The 17056-nt window shown below is 39.5% G+C and overlaps 2 protein-coding genes across 4 annotated transcripts; one reads left to right on the forward strand and one right to left on the reverse strand.

Annotated features, from left to right (window-relative positions):
* The first annotated feature begins 1652 nt into the window (after positions 1-1652).
* On the forward strand, positions 1653-7514 carry ahsa1b (AHA1, activator of heat shock protein ATPase homolog 1b). The gene is made up of 9 exons (XM_080871365.1): positions 1653-1898; positions 3233-3423; positions 3820-3902; positions 3997-4114; positions 5366-5457; positions 5734-5862; positions 5979-6080; positions 6206-6257; positions 6573-7514. The coding sequence occupies exons 1-9, from the start codon at positions 1819-1821 to the stop codon at positions 6743-6745; spliced, it is 1020 nt and encodes a 339-aa protein (XP_080727491.1). The 5' UTR covers positions 1653-1818; the 3' UTR covers positions 6746-7514.
* Positions 7447-12446, reverse strand: LOC308389818 (dr1-associated corepressor). 3 transcript variants are annotated; one of them, XM_080871368.1, is made up of 7 exons: positions 12412-12446; positions 12261-12323; positions 11479-11551; positions 10987-11080; positions 8950-9044; positions 8721-8820; positions 7447-8347 (listed from the first exon to the last, which is right to left on the reverse strand). In XM_080871368.1, exons 3-7 carry the CDS (start codon positions 11531-11533, stop codon positions 8209-8211), a joined length of 483 nt encoding a protein of 160 aa, XP_080727494.1. In that variant the 5' UTR covers positions 11534-11551; positions 12261-12323; positions 12412-12446; the 3' UTR covers positions 7447-8208. The 3 variants fall into 3 exon arrangements, with proteins under 3 accessions (XP_080727494.1, XP_080727493.1, XP_080727495.1); XM_080871367.1 differs by lacking the exons at positions 12261-12323; positions 12412-12446 and adding an exon at positions 12087-12246; XM_080871369.1 differs by lacking the exons at positions 12261-12323; positions 12412-12446 and adding an exon at positions 12087-12246 and having other exon boundaries at positions 8931-9044.
* Between the last annotated feature and the right edge of the window lie 4610 nt (positions 12447-17056).

The raw sequence follows: 17056 nt of genomic DNA on the forward strand, positions 1-17056 counted from the left end.
TGTTGGTTAAATCTTTGACTTTAGGTAAAAAGAAAAAGGCTGCTTTTTTGTTTCCTTTGTGGAAGATTTTGACTTAGTGAGTTAATAATCTGTTTAATTATGTGACCCTATCTTTATATTTTCTGTTTCCTATATATTAAAGTTGCTAATATGTAAGGAATGTCTATTCTCTGAATGTGTAGTATATGGTGCATTTTGTTTGTATGTTAATTTTACTAATATTTAAAAAAAAAAAAAGGTGCCCTATCGGATTTGTTCACTGTGGAAGCCGTTTGAGTACAGTGAACTCACTTTCACGTACAAAAAAAAAACTGTTTGAGATGAGTTTTGCAGCATGGTTCATGATCCTGGTGGATGCTGCCGCCAGAAGCGGTCATAGAGTGAGGAACATGGTCAACAATACTCAGGTAGGCTGTGACTTTTACATTATGCTCAGCTGATATTAAGGGGCCCAAAGTGTGCCAATAAGTTATGCACCATGCCATTAGACCTCCAAGATGGATCCATGTATTCATGTTGTTTCTGAAAGTTGCAGCAGAAATCGAGACTCATCGGACCAGGCAGGATTTTTCCAATCTTTAATTGTGCATTGTTGATGCGCCTGTGTGAACTGTAGCCTGAGTTTGCTGTTCTTGCTGCTATGAAATTTATGAAATATTCAGTCTGTGTCTACATGCCTAAATGCATTGAGTTGCTCTGTGATTAGATAGCCATGTTACTGAGCAGCTGAATGGTAAATGGCCTGTATTTATATAGCGCTTTTCTAGTCCCTAAGGACCCCAAAGCGCTTTACACATCCAGTCATCCACCCATTCACACACACATTCACACACTGGTGATGGCAAGCTACATTGTAGCCACAGCCACCCTGGGGCGCACTGACAGAGGCGAGGCTGTCGGACACTGGCGCCACCGGGCCCTCTGACCACCACCAGTGGTCAACGGGTGAAGTGTCTGGTGAGTGGACACCAGCCATTTTTTTTTAACTCACAGCAAAGGGAACATACCTAAATAAAAGCTCATGCTATACTCACTCAAACTCTAGGTGAGAATCTGCTGACATGGACTTAATCCCTCACGGTCTTCCACTCATTTTTATAATCACTGTCTAATATCACAGGTTTTTACTTCAAGATATGTAAAATGTTTAGGCCATGCCATCAGAAGTTTCACTAAGAGTTGTTTTCATAATTAATCAGTTATTTTGTCCAAAAATTGCCCCATAGCTGTGAAAAGTCTCCATTTTCATAAACCTGAGGGTGAGGCCTTAATTTGTCTTCCCCTTGCAAACAGCCAAGAACAGACAAAAGAAGTACATCCTTAAAATTAAAAACAAAAACAATGGAACATTTACAAATTTTGTGTGGTTGGTTTAAAAAAAAATGCTTGTAAAAGTAATTTGTATGAGTAGTTCATGTGAGCCTGGCAGAATGAAGCGTTTCTTTAGGAAAAAACAAACATTTGAAATGGAAAATAAAAACAAGTCTTTTCAAAGTTCATCTATCTGTGTATGTATTTACTTAGTTATTTGCTTACTTACTTATTTTTATTTTTGTAGTTCCAGAAGTCTGCATTCCTAACGCGGAACTATTCTTCAGACTTCCGGCAAAGGGGGGACATTTTTTACCTCCTTCCACAACGTTCCGTTTCCAGCATTTTCTGTGCTCGGCGAGTAAACGCAGGAGCACCGCTTGAGAGCCCGCAGCAGCCAGAGGCTTCTAGAAACAGCGTGCGCATCGGTGGATAGTCACCGGCAGACACCTGCTTTCTGCTTTTAACATTACACAGTTAAACGTTTCTTGTTATTTATTCAACAAAATGGCGAAGTGGGGAGAAGGAGACCCTCGTTGGATTGTAGAGGAGAGAGCTGATGCGACTAATGTCAACAATTGGCATTGGTAAGATCTAATGAAAGGACATTGGTTTTTAGCTGTTAGCCTAATGCTAACACGACACACCGAGCTCCTGTTAGTATCAAACTGTAGTTTATATGTTTAGATTTGGATCAAGTAAGGTTAGGTCATTATTTTGTCTGTAGCCGGCCTCAAGTATTGAGGTATATAAAAGTTTGAAACAATTAGGCGAGCTAACATTGCAGGCGTTCTTAAGTTAGCTTCGCCTGTAGCTAGCCGCTGAAGCTTCAAATGCATGTGTAACGGCTTTTAACATCAGTAGCGTTAAAATGCAGCATGACTAATTGTATCTACTGCAGTATTCTGGTGTAGTAGCAAGCTTTATAGTCTCTCGCATTTGGTAAGTTTACGGTTACCAATGTTTCATCGGTTGCACCAGAACACGTGTGGTAGCCCCAATTACAACGTGACTGCATTTTTTATAACTGCCCTACGCAAAATAATACGAATGAATTCATAGTTTGTAAATATGGCATTTGTTCGTCTTCTGTAATGATCCCGGAGCATTTGGTTACTGGCTTTTCTCTGTAGCAGCCATACTAAAGGGGCGCTGTCACCAGTCAACTAGAATGTGGTTCTCAGATTTGTCACTTAAGCCGGTCTGTGCCCACCTTCCAGCTGTGGTGACCTCCTAAAATACATTTGTATCTAGCAGAGGATTAGAAAGCTGATGTCAGAGGCCATCTGACTGGGTGATCCAATTGTGACGTCCTGAGTAGTTACCAGTAATGTACACTTTACAACTGTACACAACAACTGTACACAGTTGTTGTTGTTGGGTGTTTTTTGTTTGATCTCCTCCTTTTGTGTTATGAAGATAAAGAACCCTTCCCACTATATATTGTTTTTAACACATTTAACTAGTGCATAATGAGTGGCCATATAGGGTGAATCTGATTCAGTCATGTGAGGAGAGGTTCCAGTAGGAAAGGCATCTGGTGTAAAGCCTCTGCCAAATTAAACATGTGGAGCTTCCCGCTGTGGCAACTCCTTGTGAATAAGAGAGCAGATCCAAGTACCATGATCTTCCTCTTGCTAGTTTACAATTGATGTGACTGAGCAGGTAAATCTTGGCCAGTCTAGCCTCACATTTGCCAAACGACCAGTGTCAAACAGACATATGTTTGATGACATGTCAGTGCATCTCATGTTTGGGATTCAGAAAACAAATTTCCCAGTTGAGTATGACTGCAAACACTTTGAAAATACATTGAGAAGAAGGCTTGTAAAGTGCACAATCCTTAGTTAAGGTGTTGGGGTTTTTTGTTCCCTGTTCGGATGTGCTCACTTATCTTTGTGGTCTCTGCTGGACTTTGCAGGACGGAAAGAGATGCAACAAACTGGTCATCAGATAAGTTAAAATCTCTGCTTCTTGGATTGAGCGTGGAGAATGAGGAGGGAACGTGTGAAGTGACAGAAGTCAGCAAGGTGGAAGGAGAGGCCTCGATTAATAACCGCAAAGGGAAACTTATTTTCTTTTATGAGTGGAACGTGAAAGCTACTTGGACTGGTAAGTAGAAAACTAGCATTATTGTTTGTTTCATTTAAGGCAGTAGTTTGGTTTTAATTGTATCTCTGAAACTGGTCGTTTGGCTGCTAACAGTGGCAGTTACCGTCATTGCTTCCAGACTATAATTTAGCAGGCACTGAGACTTAATCAGCATTGTGCCAGCTTGTTTGCAAACATCTTGAATGCAGGGCACGATCTCTTATATGGTGAAGTTTTACAGCTCAGCCTTTAACAGGTAGATTTTTATATCTAATAGGGGGAAAAAGCTTCAGTGGCTTATAGAGAAGAGTGACTGAGCTAATATGTTGCATTTTTATTATCGTTACTAAAATAGGAGGCAGGTTTGAAGAGGCTTTGAATCTTTGCTGACATGTTTATTCTTTTTTGTTTGAACAGGAAAGTCAAAAGCAGGAGTCGAGTATAAAGGAACAATTGAAGTTCCAAACCTGTCTGATGAAAATGACATGGAGGATCTTGATGTAAGTTTCACCAAAGCACATGTGCACACTGATTCAGGCTGGCTGGAAGGTGGAGGAAGAGTTTACCGAGTTTACTTTCCTGTGTCGTGTCCAGATTTCTGTATCGTTGAACAAAGATGAACCCGACACGCTGCTGATGAACCTGATGAAAACGAAAGGAGTGGATAAATTCCGCGACGCATTGCAGAGCTACGTTGGGTTCTTAAAAACAGGTGAGCTAACGAACAGCAAATTTCTCCCAGAGCCTAATTGCTGAACACATTGAGATTATGCATGATTGTAAATCGTTAAACTCTTTTTGGGTAGAATTTGCGTTAAGAGTTTGCCAGATTCAGTTTAGGTCAAAGAAAAGGGTCAAATGCTTACCGTATTTTCCGGACTACAAAGCGCACCTGAATATTAGCCGCACAAGCTAAAATCAGGGGAAAATCCTGTTTTGTACATACATTAGCCGCACCTGACTTAAAGCCGCAGGTGTTTCAATGTTGACTTATCATATGTAAGAGAATATGCACAAAGGGAATTGTCAGGAAAGAGATGGCTGTTTGGAGACACACCCCTTTTATTAATATTTTGAAAAACAAGTTAGGGGTACATATTTGCATAACTTTTTAGGGTATATGTACAAGTAGCGGTAATTACAAGTACAAAACATGTACTGTGCTTCATAAATGAGTAACAAATGTAGTACATAACAATAACCTACAGCACACCAGAAAAATAGATTCAGCCTACCTTTTAGGCTCAGGTGCAGTGACACGGCTTTAACAAGAAGAAAAGTCAGTCATTCACCACCATCTTTCTCTTCTTCCTGCGCACTGAAACCACCAAAGTCCTCTTCTCCAGTGTCGGATACGAACAGGCTCAGGATGGCTGCGTCATCCACTCTCAGCTTCTCTCCTTCGTTGTCACTTTCAAAACCAAAGAAATCCTCGTTGTCAGTGTCAGAGTCGAACCCCCTCTGAAGGGCCGTGGCGGTGTCCTCCTCTCCATCATGCAGCAGTCCAGCCCTTCGAAATCCGTTGGTGATCATGGATGTTTTCACACTTTTCCACACTGTCAGAATCCACCGGTGGAGCATAACTTGCTTTTCGCAAGTTTATCGCCGCTCATCATCCACGCCTCCAGCTGAACGCGTAGCGCTACTTTGAAGTTTGTTTTTCGCGCTACTTCGTATGGCACTACGTTGCCTGGCGGATGGACATGTGACCAACATACCACTCTTGAACCCCGATACTGTGTGTCTGATCACATGCCCTTCCGCCAGGCAACGTAGTGCCGTACAAGAGCGGAACAAACAAAACAAATCGTCTTACGATATCACAAAAATCATGGACAATCCATAGAAAAGCCGCACCTGACTAAAAGCCGCAGGGTTCAAAGCTTGTGCAAAAAGTAGCGGCTTATAGCCCGAAAATTGCGGTATATTTATACAAATTCTTCTTTCTTTTTTTTAATTGCAGAATTCACACAGGGGATGATCCTACCCACAGCCAATGGTGTGGCCAAACCACAGTCCACATCACAGTCCAAAGCTAAGCTGGATAAAACTGAGGTTGGTGCACATCAATCACATAGTAAAGATTTTGGACTTTGACACTCACTTTGTCCCCATTTTATTTACTCTGATACCCGAAGCAGTGTTAAGCCTGCTTTCTGTGGTTAAATTCCCACCATTCAGTTGTTGTTCATGTCAGATTACGTGGAAGGTTTAAAGCAGTTTCTAGTTACGTCAAAAATTATGACGTTTCTGCAGAAGTCTAAACCAGGCTTTAGTTATGGCACATAAACTGATCCGTGCTCACCAGACTTCTATGCTTGTGTGGAACAGATTTCCTCCTCTGCCAGCACAGCCACTCCCGTCAACACCGGCGTCAAGATCCCCACCTGTAAATTTACATTGAAAGAAACGTTTCTCACCTCACCAGCTGAACTCTACAGGGTCTTTCTGAACAGAGAGGTGAGCCTCAGCTGTGTGTTTGATTGGAAACCCAGGCTGTGGTTGTGTCTTGTTAAGTCTTTCAGTAAAAATGGACTTTGCTTCTTTTGATTTTGGGGCTTCTTGTCAATAAACAGATGGTTCAGGCGTTCACGCGTGGTTCAGCCACAGTGGATGGAGAGAAGGGCGGAAAGTTTCGTCTGCTAGATGGAAATATTCTGGGCGAGTTCACAGAGCTGGTGAGTCTGATCTATGACATTTAAAAATAAGCATTTGTGTATATGAATCATTTACTTGACTGTACTGCACCACATTAACGTCACTTTACCTGAGTAAATTCTAACACAAGTCCTCTTGCTTTCAGGTTCCAGATGAGAAAATAGTTATGAAGTGGCGGTATAACACCTGGCCCTGTGGTAGGTTTCTATTTTTCAGTATGTGGGAACAGTGCTTACTATCATACAACAAACTGGACCATTTAAATTCAAATTTGAAAAAAAAAATGTACTAGTATAGATGAATTCAAACACATAAACTGTGAAATAATAATTGCACAGCAGTGGTTTGTGTTATGGCTCAATAAAAAGGTCAGCTTTTCATTCACCTACTATAATTTTATCCTCATCTGTAGCTCACTTCAGGGTCAAAAATTATCTCCTCGGATCTCTCTTCCTTTTATGCTATCGTGCTTTTATAGTTAAAAGTATGGATTTATTTTTTTTTTGCCACAGAGCACTACGCCACGATCACAATGACGTTCTTGGACCGGAGCAGCGAGACAGAGCTGAAGGTGGAGTATCGAGGCGTCCCAAACAGCCAGGAGGAGCAGACGAAAGAGGGCTGGAAGAGATACTACTTCGAATCTATTAAACAGACATTTGGCTACGGAGCACGGCTCTTCTGAAAACTGTGTACTGTAGTGCTGTTTTGTTTTGGTTTTCTTTCCTGTTTTGGATTTTTAATCTTTTGTCCTTCGATCTCTGGCACATCCGACTGTAAACTCAGAGCACGACTTAACAGAAGAGACAGCATAAGTGAGGCCAATCCATCACCTCTCTGTGTGTAAATGTTTTCTTTTCTGAGCATATTTAAAATCAATCTTTGTTTTTGTTCCCCCTCCTTCAGTATTTGGATCAGTTGTTCAAAGGAGAATGAATGGACCGTGCCTTTGGGACTCGGGATAAATAATGGATTGAATAAAACAAAGGGATCTATCGCACCACTACTTCAAATTGGCCTCTACGTCTATAAATATGTAATTATTGCAGGAGATAAACAGAAATGTTTTCTTTTATTTGAAAAACAATGTTTAAAAAATGAATGTTTATTTTTTACTTGTATTGCTCATTTTGAGTCATTGTAGTGAAGATGCATGTTTTCATTCCAAACTGCCCCCCATGTGGAAGAATGACGTCCGATCACCTGCAGCGGAGCAGGACTGTACTCCAGCTTGTTCCTCTGAGACTAGATTGGATGCTCATTACAAGTGTAGCGTCTGTCAGCGTGGATCAGCAGGAGGAACGTTAGCGAACCTCATCAGTGCTGGGACATGGAAACAGTCTCACCTCCTCATGCAGGTCACTGCGTAGCAACTGAAGAGAGATGTTTTTGCTTTATTTGGTTTCAAAATGTTAAAAAAAAAAAAAATCCAGTAAAAATAACCTTTCAGAACAGAGTGCATCTATTTATTCCTCATTTCACGCCATCACAGTGTAAAAAGGTTAGTTTACTGGAATAAACCAATCCCTATATGCTTGCGACTTGTTTTTATTCAACTTCTTTACATTCGAACTATCTGGAGATTCCAATTATTTATTTACATAAGTTATTTATTTTCATATATGCAAAAATCTTTAAAACTTTTAATTTACAAGTGCTCTAAAAATAGACACCACAAAGGCCACTATTTCTTAAAATAAGCACTTAGTTTGGTTTTAAAGATTGCTGCACATCCTACCGGAAAACAAAAACAAGCAAAAAATAAAGTAATACACTGAAAGCATCTAATTTGTATCAAAGAATATACATCTTCAAAATACAGTAAAAAAAAAAAAAAGAGCTGCACACTGTCTAAAAGTGTTCCAGAATAATCTCAAAACTCAATATTGTAATCTAAATAGCATCATTATTCAAGCATGTACTGCTCTACAAACACAATTTCCTAATCAGCAAGAAGAAGGAAAAAAAAATCTACAACTCAGTGCAAACTTCCACAAAAGATTCAAGTGATCCTAAAATATATCTGCTCCAAACAAAGATCCCTTATCCTCCCAAGAAAAGGAACTCTTTATTTACCCAAAAGCTGGACTTGAGCTAACGAAACAACTTGTACGTAGACGTCAGCTGAAGTATTGCGATTACTTAGCCTCACTTATTTGTGACCAAAATCCAGGACAGCAGAGACAAAAGACAAATGTAAGGAGACATAATGAAATGAGGCGCTGCTGTGACTTCACAGCGGCTTCCGCTGGTTGCACAGTCATAAGCAGATGTAGAGCTCCGACTCCTGGAAGGAGGAGAGGAAATGATTGACTAACTGAAACAAGAAGGGGTATTAACATGTCCGCAAAGTTCATAAGCTCTTAGTAACCAAGGTAACTGATAAGAATTTGTTCTCCGTCTTCACCCTTTCACCCACGGATCACCACAACCGTTCTCTAGACAAGACAAACACTGCTGAGGTAAGAAGTACTCTACACTTTTTCAGAGTAAAATTATCACTATGGCCTCAAGGGGGCGCTGCTGCAGCTTTTAGCATGCAACACAAAAGTGTCCACTACTGCTTGAGTGCCAGAAACACAAGTACACACATTCTGAGAGCTGATTGGTTCGGTTCGCATGTTAGTTGGAGTAAGATTTTGTTTTTAGTTACTACGTACGCTGGCACTCGAGTCGTTGTCAAGTGAGTCGAGGCTACCTTGCGGAGCCATTTCCTCCACTTCAGGTGGTTTTTTAACAGAAACTTCATGCTGTTTGTTCCTTGAAACAAAGAAAAGGTCAATTATCATAAGAATTTAATAATGTTGAGGGCATTTGGAGGCTTTTTAAGAAGGAATTAGTTACATTGACATTAAAGGTACACTCTCTACCTGTATAAAGGCCACATACTCATGCTTCTGTTGTCCTTCTGGCTTGTAGGCGTGGTTTGTGCTACCAAGTCTTTGAGAAAATGGAAGAGCTTTTCTGACTCTATGCATTGCTTCCTATAAAAGCACAAAATGTAATACATTATATGCCAACTTTTCATATACATGCATGTGAACGACATGCTAAAGAGAAAAAAAAGCAAACAAACTGACAGTATATTGATTTCATTTGCTTTTTTTGTTAAATATTCAATTTATTTTATTGGGGATAACTAATGTTAAGAGCCTAGGAACTGTTTTAAAAACAACAGCATACAGTATTCTTGATTCTTGAGCCACCGCTGATTCTTTATATAAAAAAAAACAGACTTTTCTTATAATTTCTTATAAAATGGTCCAGAACAATAACTCCCCAAGCTTTCTGAAGGTCTTTCAAAGTTTTTCTTCAAACATTGGCCTCTTTTTCACTAACTTTCAGTCCAGTCCTTGTACCTGAATATTTTTATAGGAATGGTTTTTGTTTATGCTACTTAACATTGACCTATGAACCTTAAAAGGCCACGTAACTAAAGTAAGACGACCCATTTTGGTCTCATCCTTAACAAATAGGGTGGGGGTGGGGGGGTGGGGGGTGGGGGTCATTAAAGACCTGGCACAGGACCTAAAAGCTGCATTTGAACCTTCAATTGATCCATCTCTGTTTCGCTCAAGCCTCATCAGAAATGATCTCAGTGGAATGGTGGCTGTCAAGAAGCCATTAGTAAGGAAGGGAAACAGAGGAAAAAGGCTGAGGTATACCAAAATATACAAAAACACGACTGAAAATCAGAGGCAACAATGGCAAAATGACACAACATTTGAAATTTTTGGTTCAAATTGTTGTGAAGCAGTATGGAAGAGTTCAGGAGAAAGGCACAACATGTCTGTTTGCAGCCATCTGTAAAACATGGTAGAGGTTCTGCCAAGTTTGAAAAGCAATGCCAGCATCACTGGCTGCAGGATCATGTGATCCCCAGCATCACTGGCTACCAACACATGACGCTACCATCAGATTTTGATCCACCATGCAAAAACAAAGTATCTAATTGGCAGAATTTCATTTGTCAGCATGACCATACACACTTCCAATGCAGTAAAAGCATACATGGACAGAAAAAACACACAGTGGGACAATATCAGTCATGGATTGGCCTCCCAAGACTCTGGACCTCAAAATCAGTGAAGCAATCTTGGATTGTCATCACAGAGATCACAACAAAAGGCAGCCAACATCGAAAGAAGAGCTTTGAATGTCCTTCAAAAATCCTGGAGAACTATTCCCACTTAATGAAATGACAAGACGGAGATTTCAGGCTGTGTTGAAGAATGAAGGTCCTCGTACCAAATATCGATTTTCATGGTTGTTAAAAATGTACAAACTCTATGTTTTATAAGTATGTCGGTGCATGTTTCAATAAATCGCTGCATCTATTTTCCATTTTCCTAGCAAAGTATAAAGAAGTAAGAGGTGGATCAAGATTGTTGCACAGTACTGTAACCTGTTCAGTCATTTTTTTAGTTGAAATTTGTGAGGAACCTCGTGCGTAGTAAGTCTGAGTGAATGCTGTCATATTCAGTTAGATATGAACAAGATTATAATTGCACGTATGTCTTCTTCATCTTCACAAAAGACAGTTTGCACGCCTGCAGCAGTCGAAGGTGCGCATAGATCTCGTGAAAATATCTGCCTCACTTACACTCATAATATTTCTCTTCCAGTGTGAAACCCTAAAGCACTGCTTTCAGAGATGAGGACAGAAAGTGAAACAGGTCATGTGAACCAGACTCACTGACAATAGGAGCTGGCTTTAGTTTATTGCTTCCAGCTGTTTTTGGAAGTCTTTCATCTAAATGTTCTTCTGTGAGCATAGAGTGTTGCATGCATTTACGCACAGGGCACAACACTGCTGATTTCATTAATTACGTCTACATATACCATCATTTTAGCATCTTGGTTGGATTAGTCTTGATTAATTCATAATCTCATATACTTGAGCTCAAATAACAAAGTCTTACTTACATGTGAGCCACAGACACAACAGCGCTGAGCTTGGACTCTGTAATCACGCAGGTTTTGGTCAGCAGAGACTTCAGGAATATCTCCAAGGCCCGAGCTTATTGATGCAGTATGGGATTTCACAGCTCTACAACACTTTCAGCATGTATTTACATACTTGCTTTGACATAATACAGTTACCATTTAACACTAGCTAACATCAAATATCCACACCATCACAGCAGAAAACAGTTCCTATCACCTGGAGGGATGTATCTTAGTGCAATAAACTGAACAATTTATTGTTGAGCCATTGTGTGTATTCGCTTTAATCAGCCTAAATTAATGTTTAATTCAGTCTAACCAATATCCAATACCTAAAACAACGAGATTCATTAGGACAGTTTATTTATTTTGCTAAGCGATTGGCACTTGAACGCAACTGACTTTAACTCCCAGCAAGTGCCTCAGGAGAAGCTGGAAGAAGATGCTGCTTCGGCAACTCATAAAGGATACATATGATTACAGGAACTGCCATCGCCATCCGGCCCACCTCAGCGTCCTTCTGCATGATTTTTTTGATGCGCCTCTGGCAACAATATCAAAGAGTTTACAGCTGTTCAAGCAAATGGAAGTTACGGTGCATTGAGGAGCACTGAGTAAACTGCATGTAACTGATGAAATAACTGTTAATAGCAGCTGAAGGTGGGTTTTTTTTAATGGTTCATATGTGAAAAACAATGTGTGACATGTATGTACCAACTATTTATACTACAAAATAGGCCTACATACATTTCATTAAAAAGGAAAACAAGTTTCCCAACCACAACATAAAAAATGGAAGGAACAGAAAGCACAACGTCCTGCAAACTCGTATTCATTGAAAAAACATCGAAACACCTTATATAATGGTACCGTTTTTTGTTGTTGTTTTTTAACGAGTAAGTAATTTAGCCTAGTAGAGCTAAAGCATTTTTATTAACATATCTCCTAGTTTGCTAGGCTAGCTCGCTAATAAACATGATTTCCAGCAGTCTTTGAATGCAACAGTTGTCACACGACTACAGTTACCCGTTAGCTCGTTTGGCAGCTTTAATTTTCCACATTATTCCACATTTACTCACAGCAGGGAAGCGTACGTTATATCTTCTCTTCTGTCCGGACATTTTCGTCGCTTTAATCCGCGCCGCTCGAACACAGTTTTCATATTTTTACCGCAAATCGCTGCTTCGTCCATATGTTTACCTTCAGCAGGAAGAACCCCGCAAAAAATGCCCCAGAAAAGAAAAAACACACACCTGAGGTCAACCTGTCCTGACCCCGACAATGACGTCATCACACTGGCGCGTTAACAACTCGTGCTAAAAATGGTTTTAAAAAAATTCAAAACGTTAACTATTTAGGACTTTAGATACCATTGATGTCAGTTCAAATGTATTTATATAGTACCAGTTCACAACAACATTCTCAGCAAGACGCTTTACGTTGTCAGGTAAAGACCTTACAATATTAGAAACAAAGTCCAATAATCAGATGGCCCCCTATGAGCAAGCTCTTGGCGACAGTGGGAAGGAAAAACTCATTTTTAAAAGCACAAAACCTCCAGCAGAACCAGGTTCAGGGGTTGGGGTGATTGGAAAGCGATAAGAGCAGCGTGAGACAGGACAAAACACACACATGGGAGAAAAAGCCCGAGTTTAATCATCGCTAATGATCAAATTCAATCGAGTTGGATAAACACTTGGAGAGGGAAGAAAGACAAATAAAGTAGAAACACTCAATCCATGGGATATGGGAAGGCCTCAGCAGCCTAGGCCTATTCCAGTATAATCAAGAGATGGTTCAGGGTCACCTTATCCAACACTAATTATAATCTTTATCAAAAACCAAAATTTTAAGCCTAACCTTAAAAGTAGAGAGGGTGTCCAAAAAGTCCAAACTGGAAGCTGGTTCAACAGAAGAGGGCCTGAAAGCTGCCTCTGTCAGGATAATGGGACAAATGTATAATGGGACAAATGACACCTAAAGGACATATCCTGTCAGCAATAACTCCAACATTCCTCACAATGTTACTGTTACTTAACATAGCCATTATTTGATTTATATTGGAATTCATCTATTTATTCATTAATATTACCTACAGCTAACATGACAAATTAAAAAATAAAAGCATGTCCTATAGGCTGCTTTTCAGATTTTGCAGCATTTAGGCCATATATAGGGCCCTCCCCTGCACCACTATGTGCAATTAAAAAAATGAGTGGATGTATGAATTTTGCATTTACTATATTACTGCATGAAAACATCCACATTAATCATGTTAAGTACACAAATAAAGAAATACATATTATTAAATAAGAAGATTTCAAGTTTTTCTGTTGTGGCCACAGGATATTTTTAACACTGAAAGTCCTCTTACATAAGTTCACATTTTAAAGCTGGCCATTTTGCTTTTTTAATACTTCACACAGTTTTTGTTTGCATTCACGCACCATCTGCTGGACTGAAGACCACCCGGAAAACACGGATGTTTTCATTTGCTTGCGGTGACATATTGATCTTCAGCAGAGTATCACTCTGTCTGGACCACTCTGGCTTCAATAATGACTGCAAAGGTTAATCAGATAAGGTTAATCAGTACTCACTGAAAAAGATTATGTAAGACTAATAAAGCATCGACACCAGCAGGATAACTGTTATCTTTACTTTATGCATGCATGTTCTTTTTTTAAACATATTTGTGCCGACTGGTGGTAATTGGTGCATTTTTCATTAACACTTCTAGTCTCAACTAGTTTAGATTTTAACCATTTATAACCTGGGACATTTTTTTTCATGTAGCACCTTTATGGAAAAGGAGAAAAATATAACCAGCCATTATTTCAATTCAAATATATCAACGGGATTTTGGAATAAAAGCATCTTTCTGCTTCTAAGCATTTTATTTGTAGTACTTTTCTTACATACAATTTTAGATCATAAGAATATAAAGGTTAAGTAAGGGATGTCAAACTCATTTTAGATCATGGGCCACACACAGTACAGTCAGCCCACTTTGAGTTTGAACGAGTGAAACTCACCTTTCTGTCAGTGTAAAGAAGTTTAAATACACATTTAATCCCTGACATAGATTATATAAGAAAAAGTGCAATTTCAGCTGTAAATCTAAGTGCTATCGAAATGACAAAGAAATGCTGCTGAAGTAAATGAAAGAAATTACACAACTCTTTTGCAAAATTACAGAAACTTCATGGTAGCTCATTGCCCAGAAAGATTTTTTTAATGTAAACTCATTGTAAATAAGAAAAAAGAAAAGAAAAAAGAATTGTAGGTATTGAAAAAACAGGACTGTTGTTTATTTATTACTTTGGTATATTATGAATTGCCATGTGTGAGATCTTTATCAGAGAAAAGTTGTAAAAGGTATGAAAATACAGTTAAAAGTCCAAAGTTTATGCCCTCCTTTACAGTTTTTGACTCTATCCAATGGGCCAGATTCCTGAGCCAATTCTGGCCCCTGGGCCTTATGTTTCACACCCCTGGTTTAGGCCGTCTGCAGTCAAACAAATAAATCCAATTTTCTGCTGATGTGACTGCCTCGCCATTAATGAGTGAACTAAAAAAAACTTAAAATAATATTCACTGCATCTTGATGCATTCTCAATCATCCAGGTAAGTAAATCTCCAAAAGCTGATTCTGTTCATCTGGACGTAGCGTGCAGATAACGCTACGTCCAGATGAACAGAATCAACTTTTGGAGAATATTCACTGCATTCTTATAAAATAACATTGCCCCTCAGCCCATAAAATGCCCTACAACCTGGCATGTTGCAGACCTGGGATTGATTTTCTGCTGAGACGTGCAGATAAATATCTCAACCCTAATTCAGGAAGTGTGGCCTAACAACATTAAAATCAGTTACACTGCCTGATAAAGGTGCATGGCATTGAATATTTATGTGTGGTGGTTGTGGGGAGAGCAAACAAAACAGCCTCCAGTGTGTTTGAGGGGGAGTTTTGAACTTAAGAATCTTGCAGGTGGGGATCTGAGTTTTTGTTTCCCCTCAAGGAATCAACTCGAGTCTTTCCACAGAGAGGAATTTACAGCCACTGTAACTGTAACACTGACTATACAAGAGAGGGAAAAGAAGAGAAATAAACCCAGCCCTGCCAGGACCATGACAAATAGTAATATCTGGCATATTTAGCCAGCTTAGAGTGCTGAGTTCATTATACATTCATAGCACATCATAACAGAATGGAAAAAGTAGTGTTATGTAACGCCACCTGGTGGACAGCTTTTGTGTAGAATAAAGACTCGACAGAGGGATTGGAATCCCACAACTCTGAGTTTTGTTCACTTGAAAAGTTGTAGTACTCGAGACACAAACGAGAGAAATAAAAAAAAAAAGCCTTCTGTGTTGGTTTGCAGGTCCCTGACACGTGGAGCTCAGTCAGTGCATCTTGGAGCATCAGGCCAGTCTACCCGGCCCATTCAGAGGTGGCTATCTTAGTCCTTTCACATTTCTCAGATTGCACATACTGGATTCCTCTCCTTGACTCCTATCCTTAACCCCCTTTGTACTTCCCACCAGTGATGCAGGCAGAGGAGAGAGGGGTGGAGTCAGCAGGCCTTTGACAAAATAAGAGCACCTCTCTTCAACGCTTCATTTTAAAGCAATTTCAGGTAAATATGATCTTTGGCTCAACTGCATTATAACTTATTGTCGTTGTTTTTTATTTTATTAGCCCAACTACATCTGCATTTTATGATGTAGCAATGTTAATAGGGTGTTATATTTTCTGGGCAACTTTCAATTCAATTCACAGCACAGTGCAATTAGAAAAGACATGACACTTTTTATTAATGCACACAGAAACAGTGAAGGGCAGACAGATTGGTCATGCTACATAATTGAAACAACATCTGTGTGCTAGACTTCGTTCATACACTGAAGGTGAAAACGCTTCTGAAGAGAGTGCATTCATACGTCCTGTGTTACAGCTCCTCCTGCATCGTCTTTTTCCTCTTTCCAGGTGATGAGTATGCAAAAATCAGGAAATGTGAACGCAAGGCCTTAACTTTTGCTCACTTTCAATCCACCAAGATCCGTGTTAGCAGTTCAGTTGGTTTCTAACTTATTAATTTAGTTTTAGCAGATGGCCTACAGCAGCAGAAGACCACACCGGAAACCACTCCTGTCACACAAGAACAAGTTTTGACTTCTGCTGCAATATTCACATGGTAGGCTCAGAAATTAGGCATTTACAGCATTTCATCCTGCAGCAGTGGTTCTGACTGATGGTGATATGGTGGTGTGTGCATTTTTGAGCTCCTTAATACCAACTGGACATTGCTTAAGTGCCACAGCCCAAGTTTTGCTGCTGAGCATTTCCGTCCCTTTATGACCACAGTGTCTCATCTTCTGATGCCTGCTTCCAGCATGTTAATATGCCATATCACAAAGCTCAGATGATTTCAAAGGGGTTTCTTGATCATGACAATGAGTTTACTGTAATCAAATGGCCTCCACAGTCACCTGATCAATAGAAAACAATCACCCAAACTTTATTTATGAAGCACATTTCATACAAGTTGGAACATGGACAGGAAGTTTAATGCCCACCGAGCTACAGAAATGATCCAATAATTAAAAATTTATGAGTTGTTGTAAAATGATTGGCAAAAAATAAAGACACCAAATCACTCAAAATAAAGAGATTGAACAAAACCTGCTATACAGTTTATGTCAGAACAGTAAAGTACGGGAATGCCGGTGAGAGAAAGAAAGAAATTATAGTTTTCCTAAAGATATAATACCTACTTTCATTTTACCTTCATGTTCTTTTTGATAAATATTTGAACAAGGGTGTCAAGTATAGATTGTTTTCACTGAAAAAAAACCCAACTAAATCCATCACTGCTATTTTGTGACATAGTTGCCCTTGATGGTTTGATTTAATAGATCAAACCAACAACATTTCACATTTATTCCATATTATATCGTTTTTAAAGTGACATAAATTAATGATAAAAAAAAATGCTGCATTACCAGTACGTAGCCGCTGGGGGCACCAGAGTCACTGTTTACA

This window comes from Rhamphochromis sp. 'chilingali' (genome assembly GCF_963969265.1).
Source record: "Rhamphochromis sp. 'chilingali' genome assembly, chromosome: 21".
NCBI classification, from domain to species: Eukaryota; Metazoa; Chordata; class Actinopteri; order Cichliformes; family Cichlidae; genus Rhamphochromis; species Rhamphochromis sp. 'chilingali'.